The sequence below is a fragment of the Peromyscus leucopus genome, chromosome 6 (assembly GCF_004664715.2).
Source record: "Peromyscus leucopus breed LL Stock chromosome 6, UCI_PerLeu_2.1, whole genome shotgun sequence".
Taxonomy (NCBI): domain Eukaryota; kingdom Metazoa; phylum Chordata; class Mammalia; order Rodentia; family Cricetidae; genus Peromyscus; species Peromyscus leucopus.
The window spans coordinates 6,922,323-6,936,547 of NC_051068.1; the positions used below are offsets into that span (position 1 = coordinate 6,922,323).

The following is a 14,225-nucleotide window of genomic DNA, read 5'->3' on the forward strand; positions in this document are numbered from 1 at the left end:
AAAAACAAGACACAAGTCACCAACATAAATAAAATGAGATATCACTATAACTATAGCAAACATTAGAAAAATAATAGGGAACTACTCCAAGTAAATATATATGCAGATGAAATGTACCAATTCTAAAAAACCTAGAATTTACCATACCTTGCCTAATATAGTCCAAATGATCTTATAAGGACAAACTCCCTAAAACAAAACCATTAGGCTTATCTGGTTTCAGTGAACAGCTGTAATAGCTATATTTAAAAGAATTAACACCAATTCTATAGTGATTTTTTTTCTTCAGAGACAAAAGAAGTAGCCATTTGCCAATTTTTGTTACAAACCTAGACTTATTCTAACACCAAAGCAGACACAAGCTGTTCAGGTATTTTTCATACCTGAAAACTGGTATCCCTTGCGAATTCAGATGAAGGAGCACTTCAGTTATTATCAAATAAAATTGGGAAAAATATAAAAATACTATATTAACCAAATGATATTTTACTTCACAGAGGCAAAGGTCACTGAATATTTGAAAAATTACTGTGATTTGTCATATTAACGGGCTACAAAAAGAAAAATCACACTTTTTATGGGGGAGATGGCTTGTTGGTTACCCATGAGTGCCCCAAGCATGAGAACTGGACTTTGGATCCCCAGAACCCATGTAAATTCTGGGTGGACATAGTGGCTTGCCTGTAATCTGGCTAGCTTGGGAAGGTAGAGCCATATCCTGGAGCTCTGAGTTTCAATAAGGTGGAAGGTCAACTGAAGACCATTTCCTACATAAACCTTGGGCTTTGTGTACACATATGCTTACACACTACACATGTGTGCCACACACACACATACAAAAAAAAGAAAATCACATGATCATATTAACTAATGCAAAAAAGGTCAAACTAGATGCTATCCACGAAATAATATTCAGAAAATTAGAAGTAGAAGTTGTTTCATTGAATTGTTAGAGAAAACACGCAAAAAATTTCACAGCTAACAGTACACTTCAAAGTGAAAAAATTAATGCTTTCCTCTTAGATCAGGAGCAAGGTAAAGATGTCAGTACTTAGCACCCTTACCCAACATGGAACTGAAAATGCTAGCCACTGCAGTAAGATGAGAAACAGAGAGTGTGCAGGCAAAAAGGAAGAAAGAAAACTGTCCCTATTTATAAGTGACATGACTGCCTGCGTAGACAATCCCATAGCATGTCACACACATACACTTTCGAAAATAATGTAAGTTCAGCAATGTTGTAGGAGAAGATCCATAAACACAGCTCATCTGCATTTACACCAGCAGTAATCAGGTAGAGATGGACCATTAACAATTGCTCAAAGTAGATGTTTTCAGTGACTCTAACAAAATATGTACAGGACTTATTCACCAAAATCTACAAAGCAGTATGAAAATTTCATAATGAAACCCATCACTGTGTAGAGTTAGTATAGTACCTTAAAAACTACAAAATAACAATGAAAGGAACCAAAGATCTAAGTGAGTGGAGAGAGATGCAGTAATGTAGTGTTCCCATCAACTCTTGGACACTGATACACATGGTAATATAATTTCTGTTAAAATTTCAGCAAAAACGTTTAATGCCACGTGTAAGAATTTTCTAGACAAATCTTGCTAGAGAATAAATGAGGAGAAGTTGGAGACATGGCTCTACAGTTAAGAGCACTGGCTGCTCCTGAAGAGGACTCGAGGAAGTTTGGTTCCCAACACACATCAGGTGGTTCAAGACCACCTGTGTCTGGGTTACGGTTTTTATTGATGTGAGGAGACACCATGACTATGGCAAGTCTTATAAAGAGAACATTTAATTGGGGTGGCTGGCTTACGGTTGCAGAGGTTCAGTCCATTATCATCATGACGGGGGCATGGCGGTGTGCAGGCAGACATGGTGCTGGAGCTGAAGGTGGTACATATTGCAGGCAACAGGAAGTTGACTGGCTCACTGGGCAGTATCCTGAGCAAAAGAGACCTCCAAGTCCACCCCCACAGTGACACACTTCCTCCAACAAGGCCATACCTCCTAATAGTGCCACTTCCTTTGGGGGCTATTTTCTTTCAAACCACCATGTAGTTGAAGTTTTCCTGTGTCCACATGGCTCCTGCAGCCACTCAGACCCAAGTAAACTCATAGAGACTCATATTACTTATAAACTGTATGGCCATGGCAGGCTTTTTGCTATCTATTTCTTATATCTTAAATTAACCCATTTCTATTAATCTATAAGTTGCCATGTGGCTTGTGGCTTACTGATACTTTTACATCTTGTTTCCTCTGTGTCTGGCTGGCAACTCCTCTCTCAGCCTTCCTGTTCCCAGCATTCTCCTCTCTGCTTATCCCGCCTTTACTATACTTCCTGCCTGGCTCCTGGCCAATCAGCATTTTATTTATCAACCAAATCAGAGCAGGATACATTCACAGCATACAGAAAGACATCCCCAGCTCCACCACAAGCTATAACTCCAGTTCCAGGGGATCTGAAACCCTCTGGCCTATAGGGCCACCTGCACATAAGTACACATGTCACACAGGCACACACACATGAATTCATAAATAATGAAGCAAGTCTTTTTAAAGGAATAAAGAGAAATCATTCTTTGCAATTTAAAAAATATTTCGGCTTCTGTTATAGAAGTGCAAAGTTAATTCAATGAACAAAATATAATATTTTCAGCAAATGGAGTGGGAGCATGTAAACAGCCATGGGGGAGAGAGAGAACCATAACATCATTACTGCTGTGAGCATTAACTTAAAATGGGCAATATACTTCAATGTAAATGTGAAGCTATACAACTCTTAGGGGAAAAAAATAGTGAAAATCTTCGGGATCTTGATCTGTGTAAAAATCACCTTAACTTGATACCAAGCTACAGTTACAATCTAATCAATAAATTAGACTTCATGAAAATTAAAAACTTTTTATTTTCCCTATGAATGATTTCTTAAATAAATGAAAAGACAAATTCAAAGTGAGAAAAATGTGGTTTTAAAACCACATATCTAAACACATCTGCGTGTAATCACACACACACACATACATATATAAACTGGGAGTGGTGGCACATGCCTGTAATCAAAACTCTGAGAAGGCTGAGGCAGGAGGATTGTGAGTTAAAGGCCAGCTTGGGCTATAGTGAGACATTGACTCAAAAATAAATTACCTAATTTTTAAGTACATAAAAATTCTCAAAATTCACCTGTAAAGAAAATGAAGGTCAACAGCATGTAATAGCCTGAAAAACAAAACCTCAAGAAGTCACTATATACTTGTCAAAATGGCTTAAATAAAAATATTGACAATATTTAATCCTGGTGAAGATGTAAGGAATTGGATCAAATGAGCTTTGCTAATGGGAAGGAAAAATGGTGTAGTGAGTTACAATAGAATATGACCATTTCATTTAAAAAAATAATGTGCTGAGTGGAGAAGGGATGAAGGGGAAGAGTGGGGATAAATACAATCAACATATATTTTATGCATGTATAAAAATATAGTGATAAATCCATTATTTTGCATAATTAATACATTTTAATATGATAAAATAAATATGCAGCTACCACATGACCTGTTAATTACTCTCCTGGGCATCTATCCCAGAGAAATGAAGACTTACAGTTACACAAAACCAGGTGTGAAACATTCATGCCAACTTAATTCATAGTAGCCCCAACATTTAAATGATCTAATCATCATTCATAGGGTAAATGACTCACCCAACTGTTTATCTACACCATTTGATCATGCCCATCAGTAAGAAACAAACAGATGTGTTTGTCAGAACAAACCTCCCAAAGAGAATAGAATGAGATAATGGGTCCATTAGATAATCTTCTAAATGACAGAACTGATTAGCAGTTGACAGGTTAAAGAAGGGAACAGAGAGAGAAAAATGGGCAGCTATTCAAAAACATGCAAAATCTGTGTCTTGCTTGTGTGTATCAATGTCAATACACTGACTACTGTGTTCCTCTGTAGTTCAGGATGTTAATTACCCTTGTGAGACCTGGGAACAAAAGAACACAGCTTCTTCCTCTGCTGCTTCTTACCAGTGAATGCAAATCTGCATTATCTTAAAATGAAAAGTTTGATAGCACACGTTCAGCTCTGTGGGGCATGCCTGTAGTCCCGGCACTCAGAAGGCAGAGGCACAAAGATGCTGCAAGGTCAAGAGTGACTCAGTTTACATAGCAAGTTTGAAGTCAGCCAGGGCTACATGGTAAGACTCTGTTCAAAGTTAAAAAATAATAACAGTAATGACAAAATATAGTCAAACTTCAGAGAAATTTTGCACTTAAACTCTAAAAGATTAATTAATTTAAAAAAATCATGATGGACTTTTAGTCTGTTTAGTTATTATAAGAAAATAACCATAGTCTGAACAGCATACGACAGAAATTTGTTTGTGTAGTGTGTATGTGTGGGGGGGGGTGGAGGGGTGTAGGTGGGGGGTGTCTAAGTATGTGTCTGTGTGACTGTGTATGTCTGTGTGTGTGACTGTGTGTGTCTGTGTGTCTCTGTGTGCATGACTGTGTGTGACTGTGTGTCTATGTATGTGACTGCGTGTGTGTGTGTGTGTGTGTGTGTGTGTGTGTGTGTGTGTCCCCGTATGTGTGACTATTGGGGGCGGAGATTCATGTGAAAGAAGGGACAAGCAAGCTCCTTTGGGCTTTGTTTTTAAGAGCATGATTCATGAGGGCCCTGCTTCTGTGATCCAATCATTTTCCCAAAGCCCCATCTTCTTTATTTTTTTAAGCTTTATTTTTAATTATGTACATGGGGAAGTATGTGCATGTACACACAGGTACTCACAGGTACTCACAGAGGCCAAAAGAGAGTGCCGGATCCTTTGGAGCTGGAGTTACAAAAGGTTGTGAGAGAACCTGGTGTGAGTGCTGGGAACCAACTCCAGTCTTCTGCAAGAGCAGTAAGTGCTCTTAACCACCAAGCCATCTCTCCAGCCTCCGGCCACCACCTTCCTTACCATGACCTCAAGAAGGTTTTCAGTGGAGAATGTTCAGGAGATGCCCATGTTCAAGCCACAGCATGTATCTTTGGACAAAGTGATAGCAACGTTCAATAATAAGATTTTTTAACTCTATACTAGATAAAAAATATTGTCATAGTGGGCATTTTCAATCAGTGGTTGGTATGTATTTTGGCATGGAGTTTTTTGTGTGTTTGCTAACATTTCTGGACTAGGTACCTGAGATTCACATGTTGTATAATACAACAAATTCACTAAGTAAGAAGAGAAGCATGAGGGTCTGACTGAATACTAGCCAAAAGGTAGAGCAACTGCAGGAACAATGGTGTTTCAGAAACTGAGCTTATTTTAGAAATTAATTTCAAGCATGTTTGAAAATAATTGTAATTCTAATAAGAATTAAAATTCAAACCATTAAGGGTGATAAATATTTAAAAGCATTTGGTCTGGAAATTAAGCTGGAACAGAGCAAAGGAACTCATGTAATCAAATCCACTGTGGTGGAGTGAAATATCTGTTTTGCTGAGAGGATTTTTGGCCCAAACTGCTAATCACTGAGAACACATTCGCATTCTGTAACCAACGCTACAGTCGCATGCTTCTGATATTTATTCCTGGAGAGTTTGACTCTGGTTACTTATTCTTTTTCTTCTGAAGGCAAAATCTTTTATAGTCCTTTCTTCTTTTCTTCCTTTCTTCTTTCCTTCCTTCCTTTCCCTTCTTTCCTTTTTTTTTTTTTTTTTTTTGATTCCTTTCACCCGCCAGTTCCTGAGTCATAACCATCCACAAGCAAACCTGTTTAGACATATCTAGTCCTTTGACCCAGATGACCTGAGACCTAACAGGAAGCCCCAAACTCTGCATCTTCTTTATTTGGATAATGTAACCACTCATTCGTGTTCGACTTCTTTTTTCAAAAAGATCTACGTTGTTTTCCAATTGTGTATTTCTGTATAGATATGATTATGTGCACATAAGTGCAAGGTGCTAGCAGAGACCAGAAGAGGACATCAGATGCCCTGAAGCTGGAGTTAGAGGCCTTTGTGAGATGCCTGATCTGGTACTGCCAAATGAACTCCAGTTCTCTGAAAAAAACACCAAGCACTCTTAACTGCTGAGCCATCTCTCTAGACCCTGAGATAGAGTTCACACTGCCACTATTTGCAGACCACCCTGGCTCCCAAGCTGTTGACTGCACCTGTGCAGGGGGATCCAACCAAATAAGGACTCTTCAAACTATGGAAAGTGAGCTAAGAGGAGCAAAGCCATGCTTGAGGACAAAGCTGTAACTGATTTGAGCTCTCTTTCTCTTTGTGGGTTAATTGGCTAAATTCACTTGCAAGGCCTAATGCCACAAACTCAGTGCCTTAGATGGAAGGAGTCAATGCCCAGTTCTGGAGTCTAAGAGTCTGAAATGAAAGCACACACAAGGCCAGTTCCTCCTGAGTGCCATGAAGAGGGCCTGCTTCTGCTGCATTCCTCCCCTGGCTTGTGGGACTTCCAGTTGCCATTATGGGGTCTTGGCTTGCAGGAACAACACCCAGTCTGTACTCTCTTTGTCACTTGACTTCCTCCCTGAGTGCCATCTCCAAAGTTCTTCCTTTCAAAAGGACATTGGTCACTTTGGATTAGAATGACCCCAGTCTGATTTGATTACCAGTATAAGAGTATCTCTGATTTAAAAAGAAGAATAAATCACCGTTGAGTGTTTAACCCCAAATGGAACAGAGCTATATCAACTGTCTCAAATTTCAGGGAGCTTCACTGAAGAGGAGACAGAAAGAATGGATGAGCAGGAGAATGGAAATAGTGCTGTGAAATTCTGTCTTCTGGACACAACATGACTACTGTACTCATGAACTCAACAGCAGCAATGGTTACCTGCAAAAGATCTGCACAAGATCCAGCCAACGAAACCAGTTACCATTCCAGCAGGCTGCACGACTTTGACTTGATGAGTGTCTTAGTTTGGGTTTTATTGCTGTGAAGAGATAACATGACTAAGGCAACTCTTACAATAGAAAGCATTTAACTTGGGCTTGCTTACAGTTTCGGAGGTCTAATCCATTATCATCATGGCAGGGAGCATGGCAGCATGCAGGGAGATTTTTTACTGGAGAAGTAGCTGAAATTTTTACATCTGGATCCACAGGCAACAGGAATAGAGAGACTCTGGGCCTGGCATAGGCTTTAGAAACTCCAAAGCCCACCCCCAGTGACACACTTCCTCCAACAAGACCACATCTACCCCAACAAGGCCACACCTCCTAATCTTTCTTGAGTGGTGCCACTCACTGATGACTAAGCATTTAAATCTATGAGCCTGTGTGAGCCATTCTTACTCAACCCACTACATTCCACTTCTGACCCCTACAGGTTTATAGCCATATTATAATGCAAAATGCATTTAGTCCAACTTCAAAAGTCTCCATGGTCTAAATCACAATCCCAACACTATTTAAAAGTCCAAAGTTCAAAGACTCTCTAGACTCACAGCCATCTCTTAACTGTAACCCTTTATAAAATCAAAATCAAAAAGTAGATCACATACTTCCAACATATAATGTCCCAGAACATATGTTATCATTCCAAAAGGGAGAAACAGGAGCATAATGAGAAAGTATTGGACAAAAACAAGACCAAAACCAGCAGGGCAAACTCTAAACTCTTCATCTCCATGTCTGATGTCAAAGCACCCTTTAGATCTCCACTCTTTTCAGCTTGCTGACTGCAATATACACCTCCTCTGTGTTTCCAGACCCCCTCTGCAGCCTTCCTTGGCAAGCAACCCCAATTCTGGCATCTCCAACACCTTGGAGTCTCCAATTAAATACAGGTTTCACCTTCACAACTTCATACAATGGCCTCTCTAGGCCTCCCTACAGGGACACCTCTGACACACGTCTGGCTTCAGTGGCCTCCCTTAGCCACAGAGGGAGATTCTACAACCCCTTCTCCACAAAGCTGAAGCTGCCAAGTACCTGGCCCCTCTTTCAAATACATTTGCATCAGCTTTCTGTATTTGATGGTTTTCTTCACTGCTTAAGCTTTCCTTTAATTCCTTTTCACAGTTGGAAGCTTAGCTGGACAGATCTTGCCCTAAGGTCACCACTCCCTTTATTCTATTTAGCATCAGGCTTTTCTTTAAACTCTTCATCTCCTTGAGCACTGAACTTGACTCCAATATTACATTTTTCTGGTGCTCCTTTCCCCCTCAAACTGTACATTTTACATTTTTCATTCCTCATCTTGCTCTTTTTCATTAGATTTGCATAAGAGTGGCCACTAATAGCCATGTGACACAGTCAATACTAGGCTGTCTTGAACTCTCCTCTGCCAATGTCATTTTTACAAAAGTCTTCAATTTAGGTTCAGGCAGATTTTTAGGAAAAAGGCAAAACGCAGCCACATGCTTTGCTAAAATATCACAAGAATGGTCTCTAGGCCACTCTATTATTCTCCCCCTCTGCTACATCTTGATCTAGGCTGCCACAGTTCAAACTGTCCTCAGCACTGTCTTCCATACTCCTACTAAGATAGTCCATTAATCCCCACTTAAAGTACCCATCTGCTTTTCTGGTCCAAGGTCCCAAAGTCTTCATAGTCCTCCAAAAACACAGCATGGTCAGGTCTGTCACAGCAAAACCCCAGTCCCTGGTACCGACTTCTGTCTTAATCACTCTTCTCTTGCTGTGGAGAGACACCATGACCAAGACAACTCTTATGAAAGAAAGCATTTAATTGGGGCTTGCTTATAGTTTCTCCATAACAGGAAGAATGGCAGAATGCAGGCAGACACTGGAGCAGTGGCTGGAGGTACATCCTGATCCATAGGTGGAAAGAGAGAGAAACACTGAACTGCCTTGGGCATTTGAAACCTCAAAGCCAACCCCTAATAACACACTTCCTCCAACAAGACTACATCTACTCCAAGAAGGCCACACCTCCTAACCCTTCTCAAATGGGGCTACTCTCTGATGACTAAGCATTCAAGTATTTACGCCTATGGAGGCCATTCTTATTCAAACTATCAAAAAAGAGAGAAGACATGAAGGGGATGAGGATAAGTGTCAGAGGGAGTATCTGGAAGAGGAAGAGGAGACAGTTTAGGGGGCATAGGATCAAGATTAATTATACACATCTATTAAATTGTTAGTGAATAAATAAAAATTAAGACTAAGTATTTGAAATACTAGAAGTTAAGATTTTAACAAAGTTCAAGAGAAACACAATCTATATTAATTTATGTTGAAACTTGCAACAATAGTATTTAGATATGAATTACAAGGTCCTAAGAGGGCAAGGAATGTAGATCAGTTGGTAGAGTGTTTGCTTAGTATGCAGGAAGCCATAGGTTAGATCCTCAGCACCATGTAAACCAAATGTCAGATGTGATGGCTACATGGTAAGTTTGAGGTCTTTCTGAACCACAAGAAAACCTATCTCAAAACAAAACAAAACCCTACCTAATGACAATTTATCAACTCTGATAACCAACATCCGCAGAAAAGAATAGAGCGCGCCCTCCCCCTGAGAACTTCAGGTCCCCACAGTCATCAGACGTCCAGAACTCTCTGCAGTCACCATCAGTCCCTCACCCACAGCACTGCAGTGCCAAGTCAGCATTGACACACATGCACATAAGGAAATGTCACCTGCCCATTTTGCAAGTGGAAATATTGGACTCAGAGTGGCCAAGCAGCCTGACACTGCTAAGCAAATGGATGATGTTCCAAAAAGAGAGACTAAAGAAACCCATGCCTCCAAACAAGCATTTTCTCTCTTTGTCACTTCCTTGTGTTTCTTTGTGTTTCATTTCCCTAAGGGCTTTATAGAAATTTCTATCATTTGCAATCTGTTCTTAGTTATGTGAATCTATTTTCCCTGCAACCAGCATTTTTCTTTTTTCTTTTTTTTTTACTTAAAAAAGGAAAATAAAGACCCAGCTTTACTAAAATACTCTGCAGCTCTCCTGTCCTTCAGCAAGTACAGAAGCACAAATTGATTTACTTTACTGACTGCTGTGTCGTTGGTATAACAGTATAATTTAACAGAATAGCCCCACCTCTGAAAGTGTGTGTGTGCCCGCATCCTTAGGACCAGACTACCCAGATCTCATATGAGTCCATGTCAGGGAATTTCATGACTGGGTGTGGCCTTGGAATTATCTGGGATACCCTTCTTATAATACAAAACATCCATAAGACCTGAGGCCCAGAGAGCACACAGAGCAAGGATGTGACAAGCCGAGCCTGCTGAGTCATCACTGGGGCTGACACAAACATGCCAATTCACCGTGTGTTCATTGCCTTGGCAGCCTGGACACTGGACAATGGTGATGCAGTGATGGGCTGTGGACACGGTGTCTGTTTTTCCTGCAGTAATGCTGAATCCCTGTATCAGTAGGAGTGTGGGAAAAAACACTGATTTCTGAATCTGCTCAACTCACTTACTAGAAAGTGAAGGATTACTGGGGATCCGTCATATCCTAGGTTTTGAAAACAAGGACAATATGGGATTTAGTTTCACAACACGGATATTATGTAAGTTGTCATAAGCTATTGAATAAAATCTTGTAACACTGGGGCCAGAGAGATGAGTTAAGAGCTTAAGAGTTAAGAGCACTTACTGCTCTTGCAGAGAATCAGGGTTTGAGTCTCATTACCCACATGGTGGCTCACCGCCCTCTGTAAGGCCAACTCCAAGGGATCCAGTGCCGCTCTGGCCTCTTAGAGCACCAGGCACACACCTGGTGCACGTACCTACATGCAAGCAAAACATTCGTATACGTAAGATTAATCTAAAACTTTTTTAAAAACAACATGTAATGTGCAGAGATGAATGAACGGCTGCAGGAATACATTACTAAGGCACAACTTGGGCTGACTGGGAGAGGAGGGCTCTACAGAGGCATTGGCGTTTACCCAGAAGTACAAAGGAAATGGGGTCCCACAGAAGGCAGAGCCCCAGGAGGGTCAAGGGTGCAGAGGCACCTGGTATCTAGGGTGACTGAAAAATGTGTCACATGGCTGAAGCAGATGGACTGGCAGAGAGCAATGGAGCAGGTCCACTGGGATGGGTGTGGGCCACATGGAATCCATTTCAAGTATTTTAACCAAGACAGACATGGCCAGACTTATTTCAAAGGGATCATTGCATGTCAATGTGAGATTGACAGAAAGAGCAACATGTGACAGGCTGGATGGGCCAGGAGCATACCACATCAGTGCTCAAGCTAAACCACTTGGCTCCAGCCTCCCGTTCTCTACCACGCTGACTTGGCTTGCATTTTTCTTTATTTTCTTTTGTTTTTCTTTTTTTTCCCCTCCTCCTACAAAGGATCTCCTTTGTAGCCCAGGCTAGCCTTCAACTTAAAATCCTCCTGGCTCAGACTCCCACAGGCTGGGATTACTGGCTTGTGCAACCACACTCAGACATCTTTGTCTTTTTTTTTTTTAAATGAAGGGGCATCCATTTGGTCAACACTGCTCTTATTAAAACTATTGCCAAAAACAAAAATGAAAGCAGTGCTCACTTTTGCATGATTGATTTTTTTTTTCTTGTTGGAGAAGGCTTGTTTTTGTTGAGGTTTTTGTTGAAATTGTCATTTCAAATTGTATTTGAGCCAGTTGGGAACACTGTAATTGTCAAGAGTCGACAAGGGTACATTGTCAGCGCAAATGACAGGGAGGAGTCACCAGCTCAACTACCACAGAAATGCAGTGTCACCATTGTGTTTGTGTGATTGTATGTAATGACTTTTCTGGTTTGTTGCTGTTGTTTTCCTCTTTGTTTTTACTCACTAGTTGCCTGAAAATTGGATAGTGTAGAATACACGGAATACATAAAACAATGGCTTGACTCCAGGCTATTTTGATGATTCCTGCAGGGACAAGACGTCATTAATGACAATGTGCTTTTGGAGACATTTACCTGATGTAACTTCAAAAAGGTTCTCGGAAAGAGTTGCTTTGCATAAATAAGTTATCTGTTTTCCTAAGGAACCGAGCCGAAGTTTATATCACCTGGAGTGATGTGTCCTTAGCCTAACGTGCAGATGAGTGCAGCCATTTATTACTCTCACTTTGACAATCCGAATTATCTTTTGGATATAGCCCTGAATGATAAATCAGATGGTTTAAGAGCAGGACTCAAAATTGGAAAATTGAAGTTCTAAGTGCTTTTATCTTAAGTAGATGGCACCTTGAATTGTAAGTGCCCCCGCTGAGCTAAGTTAATGACCATGGGCTCTGTAGTGAGTGATGTTAGACTAAGACAATGTGCAGATCTTGCGAGGCAAGGCTAAGTATGAATTGTATCTACTGACTTTCATGAGAGCCCAATTCAGCATATATGGAAAATTTTATCCTCTAGTTTTTCAGACAAACATTATAAAATATATCTAGCCAGCCACTACTGGATAATTGCAGATTTTCTTTGAAAAAGACTAATAGTTTTTCTTTTCTCGAGAATTATTATTCTGTGTATCAATGTGTCATTGTTTCATCTCAGTCCTAGAGTGTGGCTTTTTTTTTTTTTAAATAAAATGTACTTTCAAATTTCTCCTTTAATTTCAGGAAGCAATGGCTCCTGCCAAGACTGTGGAATATCCAGTTTTCTCCAGTGTTGGCCAGGGTCCTTTTATAGAAATGCTAGGCTTACCAACTTTGAGAGAGCAGATTCACTTTTTCTCTTGGTTTTATAAAGCACTGGAGAAAACTGCTATGGTTACATTTTCACCATGCAGTCTTTTGAAATCCCTTTATTCATCGGCTGCCAGAAAGAACATGGAAGTGATATGCCTCTCCATCCCCACTGTATGGGTTGAGTAGAAAAGCCAGCCTCTGCATGCCTGCAGAGTAAAGCAAGGGAACCGGAAATAGAAACTTGTTTCCCTTCTGTCTACCAATGCTGTGTCCACTCATTGTGCTTGAACGAGGCCTGTGGTTGTGACGAATTTTAAATTCTTCATTTTCATAGTTTTCCAAGGCTTTATGTTAGTTACTTTTACCATTATTGTAGCCAAATACCTCAAAAGAAGTAGTTTAAGGAAGGAGGGTTCTAGTTTGGCACATGGTTTCTGTCATGGAGTCTGCCATGACAGGGTAGGCATGGCTGCCAGAGCAGGAGGCATCTGATCACACTGTGTCTAAGTCAGGAAGCAGAGAGCAGCAGGCAGCCGAACCTCAGAGCTCACCCTCAGTGACGCACTTCCTTTAGTGAGGCTCCGTCTCTTCAATGTTCCACAACCTTGCACAATAGTGCCACTAGCAGGGAGGGAGGGGTGTTCCAATGCATAAGCCTTTGGAGACCTTTCACATTCAAACTAGAATGCCCAAAACCCAAGCAAAGACTTCTTTCTGTTTACTACCTCTAGGTCGGACGAATTGAAGACTTTCTGTACCAACTAGAAGACAACTTCTTAAAAACTAAGAAACTGAGAACTGCTCGGAGGCAGAAAACGAAACTGAAGAGGCTTCAAACTGTGCAGCAAAACTAGACACTAGGGAGCAGGCTGACCAAGGCGTCCTGAAGCTGAGGTGAACAGCATCTGGTAACAAAGGCTGTCACCACAGCAAACCCTTGCCAAAGATAGTCTATACTTCTTTCATTTCAACTGGTAGCAATAAATGTTCTCAACGTGCTTGACTTGACTCATGCTCAAATTCTTCTTTTTGAAGAGCTCAAATAATAACTGCTGCTGCCTCCTTTTTCTTCCAGACTTGACTAAGGTATGCAAGGTCCACCCAAGGATGCTGATAGTCATGCATGCTTCTTGGGAAATAGCCACATTCCACGTGCAGATAAATGCCTATTTACAATGACCGAGCTAGTGGTATATGTTCTCAGTCCTTGAGGATATGGCCACATGCCATTTGGCTGGTACTATCAGTTCTCTCACTGAAATCTCCATTCCTTCCTCTGGAGCTTTTATATTTTGTTTTACCTGCTCTTTAGGCAAAACATAGATTCTCATATTTGACCTGATGGTGAATCTGAAGCCAACATGAGAAACTCCAACTAATGCCCATAAGAGGATTTAGAAATAGGGATAATAGAAGGGACCTGTACAGAACATAACATAAGTAACATCAACAGATAAGTACAAGTTATAAATATTGAGAATAATAAATAAGGACTTATACTACCTTCATAATAAGAATATGAAATGAAAGAGTACTGAGTATTTCTTGATGCAATGAGATGGTGAAGGACCAGATTAAAAGCTTGCTCTTAA

At 40.6% G+C, this 14,225-nt stretch overlaps 1 protein-coding gene across 1 annotated transcript in view; it reads left to right on the plus strand.

Moving 5' to 3' along the window:
• Positions 1–13,641, plus strand: part of Spata16 (spermatogenesis associated 16) — a 272,366-nt gene extending 258,725 nt beyond the window's left edge. Inside the window, exon 11 of the mRNA XM_028875802.2 lies at positions 13,365–13,641. Coding sequence (XP_028731635.1) covers positions 13,365–13,487 — 123 coding nt within the window. The 3' untranslated portion in view covers positions 13,488–13,641. The remainder of the gene's footprint in view (positions 1–13,364) is intronic.
• Positions 13,642–14,225: the final 584 nt, after the last annotated feature.